This window comes from Chinchilla lanigera, unplaced genomic scaffold (genome assembly GCF_000276665.1).
Source record: "Chinchilla lanigera isolate Chin_1 unplaced genomic scaffold, ChiLan1.0 scaffold00200, whole genome shotgun sequence".
In the NCBI taxonomy this organism is placed as follows: Eukaryota; Metazoa; Chordata; class Mammalia; order Rodentia; family Chinchillidae; genus Chinchilla; species Chinchilla lanigera.
In genome coordinates, this window is record NW_004955601.1 from 475,654 (window position 1) to 489,207 (window position 13,554).

The 13,554-nt window shown below is 39.3% G+C and overlaps 1 protein-coding gene across 1 annotated transcript in view; it reads left to right on the top strand.

The window, feature by feature from the left end:
* Positions 1-5,870: 5,870 nt before the first annotated feature.
* Positions 5,871-13,554, top strand: part of Otc (ornithine carbamoyltransferase) — a 61,653-nt gene continuing 53,969 nt past the window's right edge. Inside the window, exon 1 of the mRNA XM_005414823.2 lies at positions 5,871-6,049. Coding sequence (XP_005414880.1) covers positions 5,973-6,049 — 77 coding nt within the window. The 5' untranslated portion in view covers positions 5,871-5,972. The remainder of the gene's footprint in view (positions 6,050-13,554) is intronic.

Consider the following 13,554-nt stretch of genomic DNA (forward strand, 5'->3'; position numbering starts at 1 on the left):
AGTCGTTTGCAAAAGCTAATTTTACACCAACTCTTTTCAACCCTGTGGTCAGTGGTGTCGCATTTGTAGCTTGAATTTGGCTGTGGTGGGAAGATTCATACTACACAACTCAAGCAGTGCTGCAAACCAGAGCTTCTGTGAAGAGCTGTTTATTAAACATTTACTAGTATTCCTCTAATTCCAAGCCAAATTGTACTAAACTTCATAGTGAGGGTGCAATATAGGATGGAAGACTAATACGTTAAGACTGAGAGCCCAGGTACCAAGTCAAAAATAGGATGGTCTGAAGGAAGAGAACAAGAATCAGAGAGTTGAGAAGATGGTTGACAATTCAATTCCTGAAAAAGTAGATAGTGAAAAAGAGATTTGGGTTCAAGTAGTTTACAGGGAAGATGCTCTCAGGAGTCACTGGTGTGGCAGGGAAGGAAATGAGACAGGGAAGGGAAGGCACAGCTACTACAGGGTGCATTGGTGGACTTGCTGCTACTGTGGGCAACTGCAGTCAATTTCCACTGAGCACCTTAGGGAACGGTGTAGAACACAATTTATATTTGCCCACAAAAAGATAAGGAATATGGAGAAGTTCTCTTTAAGAAAACACCTATGAGTGCTTGCTTTAAAAAGAAACAGGCATTAAACGTGAAAAAATGCTCAATATTTTTAGCTGCAAGAGAGATGCTAATCAAACCTACAATGAGATCCCAACTCATCTCAGTTAGAATGGCTCTCATAAAAAATTGACTATGGCGTCTGGTCATGGTGGTGCATGCCTGTAATCCCAGCACTGAGGAAGCTGAGGCAGGAGAATTGCTGTGAGTTTGAGAGCAGCCTGGGCTACAAAGTGAGCCCAAGGCCAGCCTAAACTGCAAAAAAAAAAAGTTGCAAAAAAACCAAAAAAATAGACTATGGCAAGAATGTGGAGAAAAAGGAACACTTATATACTTTTAGGGGCAATGTACATTAGTGCACTCACTATGGAAAAGAGTACTGAGGGTCCTCAGAAAACTAAAAATAGAACTACCATATTATCTAGACGGTCTTCTCGTGGATATAGATCTGAAGGCATGAAGTCAGTATACAAAAGATACTTGCAGCCCGGGAAGCGGAGCGGCAGGGCGCGCTGGCCTTTGGGCCAGCCCCCAGCTGCACAGGCGCCCGGAAGGTAGGCCCCGGTGCCTGGGAAGCTGCACAGTGGTGCGCTCTGGCATGCACCGGCCCTCAACCCAGCCACCACCACGCGATCGAGAACTATCATGACACAGAGAAGCAATGACACAATTGGCCCACCACACGCCAGCTGCGGAGGCCCGCCCTCGGACGTGCGTGAATCATTCCGACAGGGAGAAACCCCTGGGAATACATGCCACACAACCAATCGCTCTTGCCCCTACCGTTGAGAACCAGAAAGGTCCAGAGTCAGCGGAGGAGCAGCTGCTGAACAAGGATTCGGAGAACATGAGAATACAGACTAAGCCTGAAGACTCAGAGGTCTAGTTGACAGGGGTCACAAGAGTCGTTTGGAAGCTGGAAACCAGGAGGACCTTGCAAAATGCCTGGGGAGACCTCCTGGAAGCCATTCTTCCCCTGACAGTACAGACTGCGGTGGAGGAGCACGTTGAGCTCTGGAGAGGTCTACACCAAGATTCCTGCTGCCTGTGCTGACAGTTGGGGAGAGGACACTAAGTGGTTGTGGGGTCCCAATGCACTGGGAGGCTGGAGAGAAAAAGCTACAAAAAATGGCTTCCTCCCCAGATGTCTCACTTGAGATGTTAGTAAGGATTGCCTCCTCAGTATTCTATAGCCGTGACAAGGAGGAGGACAAGGAGAGAAAACAAAGAGACCGAGAAAAAGCAGCTGCTTTTGCTGCAGCACTAAGAGAAATAGACCCTAAGTCTGATTCTTGAGGCCCCAAGAAGAACTCGATGACTACACATCTCCTACCACTGTTAAAAGCCAGGCCACCTCAAGAGGGACTGCCCTGAGAAGCCCCCTGGACCATGCCCTGAATGCAAAGGTGACCACTGGAGATGGGTCTGCCCTCTGAAGCAGAGGCCCCAGAGCTCAGACCCATCCTACCAGTTAGTCTAACAGGAATGAGTGGGCCCGGGGCATACTCTGCCTTCTCCCTCTGGCCAGACCGTCATCTCCATGGAGGAGCCCAGGATAATCATGACAATGGAGGAACAAGAAAACAGCCTGTTGCTAGACACAGGCGCAAGTCTCTCGGTCCTTCTTTTCAATCCTGGCCTTCCTTCCAGTCGTCACACCTCAGTGAAAGGAGTCACAGGTGAGGAGGTAATACGCTATTTTTCACAACCCTGAGGCTGTAACTACTTGTTAGATCTTCCTTGCATATCTCTGTCTTCCTGAGAAACCACTTGGAAGATACCACCATGTATTATAGCAGCCATTGATACTTTCCTACTACTCTGTCCATAACTCTGTAATGTTTGTATTGTTCCTATGCTATTTCATAAATGGATGTATGTTTATTATTATGTGTTTCCGACAAAAACCATTGAGAATAGTCAATGATTATTCAATTGGTCACTCATGTATAGCTCTATTTATTTTCTTTAGAAGCCACTTTGAAGATACCAAAGTATAGTACAACAACTATTGATAATCTCCTACCTCTTTTGTTTGTAACTCACTATTATTTGTCTATTTGTTTTCCTGAGAAACTATCTTGTAGATAACAATATGTAAAACAGCAACCTTTGATAATTTCCTACCACTTTGTCTGTAATTTGGTAAGCCCCCCCATTACTATGTTATCCTTCATTTACTCTTTAAAATAAAAAAATAAATAAACAAAAAAAAGATACTTGCATCCTTATTATGGCACTATTCACAATAGCTACATTGTGGAATCAGCCTAGGTGCTTATCAATAGATGAATGGACAAAGAAAATATAGTATATCTGCACAATTGATTATTATTCAGCCTTTGAGAGGGATAAAATCATGTCATGGAAAATGAATGGTACTGGAAATCATCATGTTAAGTGAAATAAGCCAGACTCAGAAAAATAAATATTTCATATTTTCTTTCATATGTAGAAGCTTAAAAGGGGAGTGAAATGAAAGTAGAAGGGGGAGCTATTAGACAAGAGGAAGGGAACAAGGTAGGTAGGAGTTTAAAATTATCCACGTATGCTATGTGCATGGATGAATCTGCCAAAATGTAGCCCATTCATATTTATAACTAATATGCAGTCATTAAAAAAGATAATATGAAAGTAGAAGAAGGACTACAAAGGATTGGGCAAGGGGCTTGGGGAAGAAAGGAGAGGGGGAAAGTTGAGGGGATAAAAGAAAGGAAGCAGACACAATTAATGCATGATATATGCATATATGGATATATTATAGTGCATCTTATGAATTTGTGCAACTAATATGAGTTAAAAATACTCTTTAGAAAGAAGAGACAGGTATGTAGGGGAAGACTGAATGCCAAAGGAATACTAACAGGACACAGATACTTGTGGTTTTGTTTTGCATATTGTACTTAGTGGTGACAGGAGTCACTGAAATGGTCAATGGGTTGGGTAGATCCATCCTTTCAGTTCTAAATCATTGTTGTTACCCAACATACTCTATTCGTTTCTTCCTCTGTGTCTACTCATGGGTGTCTTCCTTTATTATAAGGTACTTTTTAATTCCTTTCAATTTTGAAAATTCCACAATCTTTGCAACTTGTCAAATCAATACCACTTCCATCAGGAAACACATCTGATCCCCCCCACTGATGATGGAAGCTGACAGCCAAGCTGGTCAGGCTAAGCTGGGCAGGGCATGGAGGGTCAGTCCTCATTTGATCTGAAGCAAAAGAGTAGGTAATAAGACTTTCTCCCTTGGTTAGGTGTATGGGATCAAAGGGCAGAGACCGAAATTATATTCTGGAGTCATTTGAAATGATTAACACTATACGGTAAGGGGCTCATCCCTTGTGTTTATCACGATATCTCCCAGCAATCTCCCAGCACAGAGACATGCTCTTGTTGGTGGTAGAGAAAAATGAATAAATGGAGGGCTGGGTGATTAATGGAAATGAGGTAGGGAACCACGCTAGGGAGTTGAAGCTGAATTAGAAAAATCATTAAGGGGACAGCAAGAGCATTTGGATGAATTCTGAGATGAACATCAAAGCCTGTAAAGTAAACAGACTCCATATACAGCTCATTCATCAGAAGTGGGCTAGCTGAGATCCACCAGCTTTTGAGAGTCAATGAAATTGCCTTTAATGTCATGCTGCTTTGCCTTTAATCTCATTTCCCTTCGAATCTCTATGGGTGACGTTAGGTTTTCTTAGTCTCAGTTAGCTTTAAGCTCCTATCTCCTTAGAATTGGAAGTGTTTGTGAGTTGCTTTGGCATCTCAGAAGTGCGTCCTACATTCTCTTGCATGGAACTATAGACACTTCTCGAATTTCCCAAGGATTGCTCACATGAGCTGTTTGTGTGGGAAGCACGATTTACTAAACATGCAGAGTGAAGACAAGATCTTTTAGTTAGCATATGGTTTGGCCTCTTCCCCCTAAGATTCCATGAAAACATTCAATTTCCCTCCCTGTATTATGTGAGCAATTTGACACTCTGAGACCTATCCAACAATTGGCCCTATTTTGCCTCTTTAAAATGCTTTACTGTTTTTCACACAAAGCAGTCATCTATTGTCCTACCTGGAACATTCACTGTCTACCTTCTCCTCTCTGTACCTTTACACAGAGCTGCCTCTGACTGGAATTTTCTTTCCAGAACAGAAGATTTGGCAGGAGTTCCGAAATTTCAGTCTTTCCCTCTCTTTATCTTATGTCATTCTCCTCAAGTAGAAAAGAATAATGTCAACCATCTCTGCCACTCAAGCGGCCATAGTTAGCTTTTAAGTAATACTTTTATTTTTTTGCATTCAACAAACTTCTAGCAAGTGCTTACCTGTGTTTGCTAAGTCACATAAATAGGCCAGAAGAGAGAGAAGCTCCCTTTCTTCCCTTGCTTCCTGCCCTTCCTAGTTTAGAGCATTCCTCCTTCTCTACAATATGGGGCATCTTTATCTGGACCTATTTACAAATTTCATCGTCCTTATTGAAATGTAAACTCTGCAAAAGCGAGATCATTTCCCTCTTTGAAATTTCAGTCTAGCTCAGTGTCTGACATAGCAAAGATTCTGAAAACATCCAACCTGTTATTGTGGAAAAATGAATGAACATGAGACTGCAGATGGCCCCTCAGTGATCCGGACAGGCTGCCGGGGAAGAAACACACAGTACTCCTTTCTCACTTCTACCGACTGTAAGCTCCTGATTGAATCAATAAGCAACGATTTATTTCCTGAAGACCTACAATGTGCAAGGCACAAGGAGAGCTCTAGGATTGAGATTTTAGAAAAAAATTATTAAGTGCATCACCTCTCTAGTCCTGCCATCCCCAAATAACTTCCAGACCACTTATCTCTATTTGTTTTTGTGGAAAGGCTGAGACAGAGAAGTAGGAAAATAGAAATCAGTAAAATACTCAGAGCTGTCACCTCTATTTATGGCATTTTACATTGCCAATTCGCATTTTCTGAATGAGTTATTTGTGTCCCTTCACAGCAGCCAGCACTGCAGCGCCTTGCATATGTTATATGTTCAATGGATACTTATCAACTGATTCTTATACAAGCATGTGACAGCATAAATGCATTATGAAAAATGAGGAGGCTAGGCACTAAAACAGTCACGATTCTTTCTTTCAAAAGACACAATAGTGGAGTTAGATTTAAAGTTCAAATGCCCCTGTACCCTGCCCTGTAGTATCTCTAACCAGGGTGATCTGATAAGATAGTTGAAGTTGCAGTTACAGGGTAGTTGACAACCTTTGCTCCCTCTCTACAATCAAAAGCACTCATAGCTTTTAGGTGAGCCACACTGGCTTATTTGCTGTGGAGTTTTCAAGAGCATAGAATCTTCCTTTTCACTATCAAAAGAAGATGCTGTTTAATTTTAGGATCCTGTTGAACAATGCCACTCTGAGAATTGGTCACAATATCGTGGTTCGAAATTTTCAGTAAGTGATGAAGAAAGAGCTGGGCTTGATTTAGGAATCATAATGATAAATGAAATTGTATTGTGCAAAAGAGAGCTGGCACAAAAGGCCTCTTTCTGTAGGCTGTAGTGCCATAATTTACTCTTATATGAGATGGCTGTCTGTAGTTGCAGCTGAGCTTTCATTTCTCAGTCCTTCTGTAATTTGATTTTATCATGCTTGCTATGTGTGTTGGGGTGGGGGAGCTAACCGTGGCAGGTACAGCTGACTGAATATCCTTGACATCTTCCATTTGTGTATGTTCTAAATAAGATGAAAGAAATTACAGGAGCAAATTTTTCCTTGTTTGTTTATTTGTTTGGTTTTCTTTTTGGTACTGGGAATCAAACGCAGACCTTGCACTTGCTTGCCAGGCAGGTGCTGTGCTGCTGAGCTATATCCCTGGCCTACAGGAACAAATTTACATAGGGCCTCCAGCTGGTATTTGGGTGTGATAGAAAACAATACATCATTCTATGGTGTTGATAGAAATCTATTCTTTTAATAAAACAGATTCCAGATAGCAAATAGATAAAGATTTAGAAAGCTAGTGCAAAGGAGCCTTATATGTAATGGGAATAACAGTGTTATTTTTACAAAATCTAAATTTGAAATTCATATCTGAAATTGTTTGTGGAATGTACAAAGAACATTGTCTCCCATGAATTCACTATAGAAGCATAAATTTGTTTATAGTCATTGAGCACATGCTTGAAATTGGCATGGAGTGTCAGTGGGGAACGGGGAGAGAAGAGGGAAGAGGAGTTAGCTGAGTAAGCAAGGCCATCAGATGCAGACATCATTACCAGAAAGCTTCTAGAAGACTTGGATGTTGGCAATCAGATGCAATTTTTCTACAGGTTCTTTACAAAATATAAACTAAGCTCAAAATAACATCCATGACTTCCTAAATGTGAATATTTCTTCAGCTATAAAATGGGAAAAAGGATAATAGTTGCTCTGCCTACATATAGGGTATTATACAATCATTCATTTAACAAGTACTCATTGAGTATGTACTTTTTGCCATTGCCTATGCAAGATGTTGGAGATAGAGTCTTAAATAAGGAAATGAGATATTTCATTCCAGCCACATGAGGTCACAGTCTGGTGATAATCAATGAGATATTGTGTGTGAAACTTGTAAAGTAACACGCATTGTTTTTTATTCCATCTGACTGAGTTACATCAGAGAAAAGTATGATTAAAATTTATTTCATGGTTTTTAACAAAGAAAAAAATCACTGAGTTGTGATTGCTCAAATGAATGAATAACCAAGGGTTGGAGCTCAAACTTATGCTCTTTTTACAAAATTACAATGAATATTTTACTATTATTATAGGTTAAGCTTTGTAAGCAAAACCTTTCTAAAATAGTTGGACTTTTTTGGAAATATGCTAGTAATCTCTGGTATGTATCTGGTAGCCAGACTACATTTCCAAAAATGTTAGTTAGCTATCTATCCGTGGGGCAAAATATAGCTAAATCAGCCCAAACCTGTACTTACTCTTCGAAAAAAGGTGAAAGCTTTTAGTCACCAAGGTTGTAAAAAACTCAGTAGTACATTTCTGTTGAAAAGTAACCTTGAAATGTTTTCAACATGGTGTTCTCATGTGACATGGGTATTTTCCCCACTCTATTATTCTATCACGCTACCTGCCGCCTAGATGAATTCAAAATTATTGATCTTTATTAAGACCTTCAACCTTTCATAAACTCCCTCAACAACAGAGAAAAGCTCCCTGTCAATTTTGTATTAAACTTTTACTTTGATTTTCAGCTTTCACTAAGATTTGAGTTCTTTTCCTTTTTTTCAACTTGAGAAAAGCAGAGGGCCTTTGTTACACAGCATAACATATGAGTTTACTACTACAACGTAATAGGAAATACATGGTTAGGGTTTGGCAGTGCCACAAAATAGGGGCTTTTGAAGTAAGTAGACATATTGTCATCTACATGACAAAATAACAGCTGAAATGAAGGTGAAGTCATCCACACAGGGCCCTGGATCAATCATTTTTAGTCAATTAATTTTCTTATACAAAATAAATAGGCTCAGACACTAAGACTGGTGAAAACACCCAATGTACAGCCTTTCCATGTCATAAACAATGCTCTGGAGCCTGGTTTTCTTTCTTTCTTTATTTTTTTTTGTGGTCCTGGGAGTTGAACTCAGGACCTTGAGCTTGCCAGGTAGGCACTTGCACCACTGAGCTATAGTCCCAGGCCCAGCCTCATGTGTTTGGATAATAGTGTCCCATGATTTGTTGCCTATTGGGGAAACCCCTTAGAGCTTTTGAAGAAACCGCTAAAAGGTCTCTTTTCATTATCAAAGAAGACCAATTTATAAGTGCAGTTCGATTTCATCTCACAAATAGAAATTGCTTCAGAGAATATTGAGCTAAGCCACCCAATTTTGTGGAGGTTATGGATTGGAGCTGGAGGTGACTAGTTTTTAGGTATTTCATTTCAGATCTCTATAAGAACTTACAGAACTCATTATGTTTCCTTCATCTCACACACATGCTGATCCATATACACATGGACACACAAAACAATTACAGGTCCCCCATGCTCTTGTAAAGGAGAGAACAGTGCTTTTTGATTATTTATATTTTGTATCAAAGCATCAAATAAATATGTTTTAAAAGCATATATCTTAGCTTGACCTCAGAAAAGCATACAAAACATGATACTATGACAGGAATGGTGACACAACGTTTTCTTTGGCCAACAGTAGAATTTTTACCCAGTTTGTTGTTTTTAGTAATTTAGTAATTTAACTAAAATAAAATAAGCCATGTCTTCAGCAGTTTCAGGCTTTCCATGCACGTCTGTACTCTCAGCACTTGAAAGGCTGAGGCAGGAAGATTGCTGCAAGTTTGAGGCCAGCCTGGGCGATAGAGTGAATTCAAGGCCAACCTAAACTACATAGTAAAACCCTGTCTAAAACAAAAATAGGTCTGCCCAAGGTCAATCCTCCTCTGACTTCTTTAACTTTCAGACAAGTTCCACAATGTTAGATATTGATGATCTTAGAAACACTGAGTTACTCCATTTTCAATAATAACTTATATTGCATATGAGCATGTGGCAAGGGTAAGAAAGGTGTCAAATAAATTTTTAAAATATTATTTAACTGCCAATAATAAAGTAAATAAATTTGGAAAGGGTTTGTGGATTTTTTTACATCAATAGAATCAATTCAAGGTTTTTATGAAAAGTTTTCCTCCCTTACTTATTCCCTAATATGCCATTTTTGAAAAAGAAAGATAGAGATAAGATTAAAGTTAGGCTACTGTGAATTCAAAAATTTTGTGTTTTTATACTTCATAAGCATTGTAGATGACAGAGACATGGAAAATCACTCACTTAGTTCACTTTTTCAGCTTTTTAGATGGTGAATTAGACACAGAGATGGTAAATGGCCTTCCCTAGGTCATAGTTTATTCCTACGCCTCGGCTGAGCCAGAACCTATAATTGAACTGTTTAAAGCCACAGCTCCTTTCGTTCCCCTGCTTTGATTGCTTTGATCTCTCTGAGTTGATTAAGGTGGCCAATCTACCATTGCCTTGTGTCCTTTTTTAGGTATAGCCAAAATGTCTCAATAAAGACAAAAGGAAAATATGCCTTAGCTCTTGTGTTTATTCAAGGTTTAAGAAATATCAGACTCTCAGCCTTAAGGCCTGTTGGCTCTCTCTCATGCCTCCAGAAGCTAAAGTCTTTATCTCAAATTCACCATGGGGATCAGAATATCATTTAACACTGATATTTTTTTCTGCTCTGGCAAAGTCAGTTTCTGACTGACCATATTTTACATGAATTAAGCATTTTTTCTTCCAACAAAGAGAACATATCCAAGTCTCCCCGGCCCCCAAACAATTTACCAGAGTTGGAAAATGCAGTCTCTAGCCACAAAAGGTTTCATTCTGCCAGTAGTAAATATACTTCCATTTTCTAGCTAGGAAGATATTTGGGCAAAGCTAAAACAAGAATCTATTATTACTTTGGTCTAGCTTTTTAGCATTCAAGGATTTGGGGTTAAGAAATCTCTGTAATTATTTTTCAAGGGATAAAATTAACATAAAGAACTGCTCGGGCATTTATCAAAGGCTTTGGCTCTAATCAGACTGCAAATGATATTTTTAAAACTCTTTATTGTATTTTTTCATTGACATAAAATATTTGTACATATTTATATGGGACAATGTGATGTCTGGATTCATGTATATTAGGTAGTGGTGAATTTGGGATGATTAGCACGTCTATCAAAACTATGGACAGATTTGATGGTCCCCACTGTTTTCCCCAGTAGGATGGCCTCTCTATTATGTATGAGCTGAAGAGAGATAATGTGGTTTAGGTCTGGTTTATGGAGACCATTTCTTCTTTATTTCTGTCTTATTTCTTGTGCACTTTAGTATAAGAAGACCAAAGGATTTTATAGGAAGGATATGAAGTAATGATCTTGGCCTTTATTCTAGTACCCATAAGCCAGTGTAGACTGCCTAAAATTGTGGCATTAGGTCTCTATAGGAACTTAGTAACTTTATGTCAGCAGCTTTTGCCAGCTAATGTGAGAGTAGGTTTTTCACAGAAAAGCAAGAAAATGCTTGAAATAGACCAAAAAAAAAAAAAAGAGGCTTGTAACAGAGGCATTTTGACCGTCAAGTTTTAGAGCTCTATTTTCTCCAATTCTTATGTAGTTTAAGAAAGAGGTGTGGCAGCTTCATTTTGGAGCCAAGGGGAGGTCTCTGAGAAGATAGTAAACAGGATAGGAATTTAAATGAGAACCATTGTGTTTCCTTTCCTTTTAGTGATAAATTTTCCTGGTTAGTTCTTGATATCTGTGAAAAACAACTTTTTCCCAAGCTAACATTTCCTGCCCCACCTCCTGGATCGAATTGTGAGAGCTGATTACTATTCTAATGATTTTTCAGTGATATAAACAGTAGGGTTCCCTTCATCCGTTATGGTACATTTAAAAATATTTTTCTAATCACTCAAGCCCTCACACACTAGTGTGACAAGACATGCAATATGTTTCTCTCTCCTCTTCTGTTACCGTGAACAAACTGTTCTGTACTTCATGGTACTCTGGACCAATGATGGCGCTTTTCCGCTTGGTCTTCTCTCCTGCTTTCCAGGTTTGGGCGCTTGACTCAGAGCAATACACATAGGGTCCAGGTTTTAATGCTCTTCTTTCATGAATATGTACCCAACCGTTGTTCTTGGTAGGGTAAATATTATTTCAGAGTGGTTGAGTCCTTGGAGATTTCAGCTTTACAAATACTCTAAACCACAATCAATTACCCTCCATGACTCTTAAGCTTTGTATCCAGCCTGGGCCGCAGCCCACTCCTGTTCTTGCTGCAAATCAATTCTGTTTTGGAGGCCCCTGGTGTCTTTTCATATTATCAAAATTTGGTCAGGATGTTGAAAATCTATCATGACACAGCTCTCTAAATTCATTCCCAGAAACCTGCTGAATGGCTTATATGAATTGGTTTAGTTGGCCACAGAGATCTCCTATCATTCATTCATCCATGTACTTAAAATATTTATTGAATCCCTACTATAACTCAGGCAATCCGGTAGCACTGGATATATATAACCCAGCAAATAAACTGGTGAATAAGCCAGGAAGGGTCTCTGACATCATGGATCATGTAATACAATGAGAAGTTTAGAAGTAAGCAATAAATAGAAGCATAAATATATATTAAAAGTTGTGACAAGTGTTATGAACAAAATGAAGTGAAAGTGATGGCTACTTAGTACAGTTAGGGAAGGAATCTCATGGGAGATGGTATTTAAACTCCCAGTGTAAGTAGAAGAAAGGGCCTTGAGAACTAAGGAGAAAGAGTTTTGGACAGTGGGAATGATATGACAAGGAGTCCTCTGATGCGAAACCATCTGGAGTATAAGCAGCCTTCCCTTTGCATGATATGAATGTGCATGAATTTCAGTTACAAACATTCTAAGAACACAGTTCAAATTTTGGTTATTATTAATTGTAATCATATAAAGTGAAACTTCATTGGTAGCTCATCGGTTCAGAAATCACTGTGTGAATAACAGGTGTACAACCTGATCAGTGACTGATTATATCACTTCTTTCAAAGTCTGTTGGTGGGCTGGGGACATAGCTCAGTGAGAGAGCACTTGCCTAGCCTGTGCAAGGCCCTGGGTTCAATCCCCTGTATGGAAAAAGAAAGTCTGTTGGTGAGTGGTCACACTTCACATGTCGATCTGAAGGAGTAAAGTTGTGTCATTCCCTTTGCTACTAGTTAAAAACTCAGGGACATTTTATAAAAATGGATAATCAAAAGAGAGAATTGCTAGGCAGACATGAAAGTTCCTTAGAGAAATAAAAAATTATAACATGGAATTAAATGATTAAACTAGGAATAAAATGTACATAGAGTTGTCTTAGTCACTTTTCTCATCACTGGAACTACATACTCAACAGGCACAACTTAAAGGAGGAGAGATTTATTTTGGTTCATGTTTTCAGTCCATCATTAGCTGGGTCCAAGACAGAAATAGTGCAGTGGAAGGGCCCGACCTAGGGAACTGCTCGTCATGTGGCTAGAAATCAGAGCACAAAGGGAGGAGATAGGGAGGGAGACCCTTCCAGGTCATTCCCCCTGTAACCCACCACTAACTCCTAACTCCTAAGAGCACATTCGGCTACGAATTCATGAGTGGATCAGTCTGCCAAAGAGCACAGTATCCCCATGATCCAATCTCCTTCCCAAAGCTCCTCTTCTAAACACTTGAGACTCTTGAGAGGACATTCAGATGTAAGCCATACAAGAGTTAAAGAAGAAACAGCTGAATGTGGAATCGTTGGCTTTGCCTCTGTTTGGGAGGCACTATACATCCAGCCAGGGGGACTTGATGAAGACAAAGTTACTGATGTAAATGCAGGAAATGGTCGTGACAAAAAAGGTAAAGGTGTCCCAGAGTAAGTGGAATTTTAAGAGCTATTACACAACATTAAAAGTACAAAGGATAAAATGTTGGAAGTTGCTCCACACTTAGGAGCATGCCAATTCACCAAAGCATAGAAAAGACGCTTGCTCTAGGTTATAAGCTACATAATGAGAAGGCAAGCACGGTTCAAACTACTCTTGACAGTTTTTTTTTTTTACAAAGAAGCAAAGCACTATAATGCTCAATACCTCTTTTAAAATTCAGTGCACTAAACTCATTAGTTTTACTTTTCTTTTCAACTTCCCTATACACTTGTAATGGACAGTAGGAGAGTTTTTAATAGTTTAACAAAAGTTGTTAAAAATCACAGAACAATTATTAGGTAATAGATTGATTTGCACGGTTTCAGATATAATGGCTATGTACAGTTTCTCATATACAAAGCCAGAAATGCCTATACTGTTTTTAAAAAGCAAACTTTGGAGGACATTATGGTAGGTAAAATAAATTCAAAGGAAAAATACTGTATCATTTTATTTATATGAT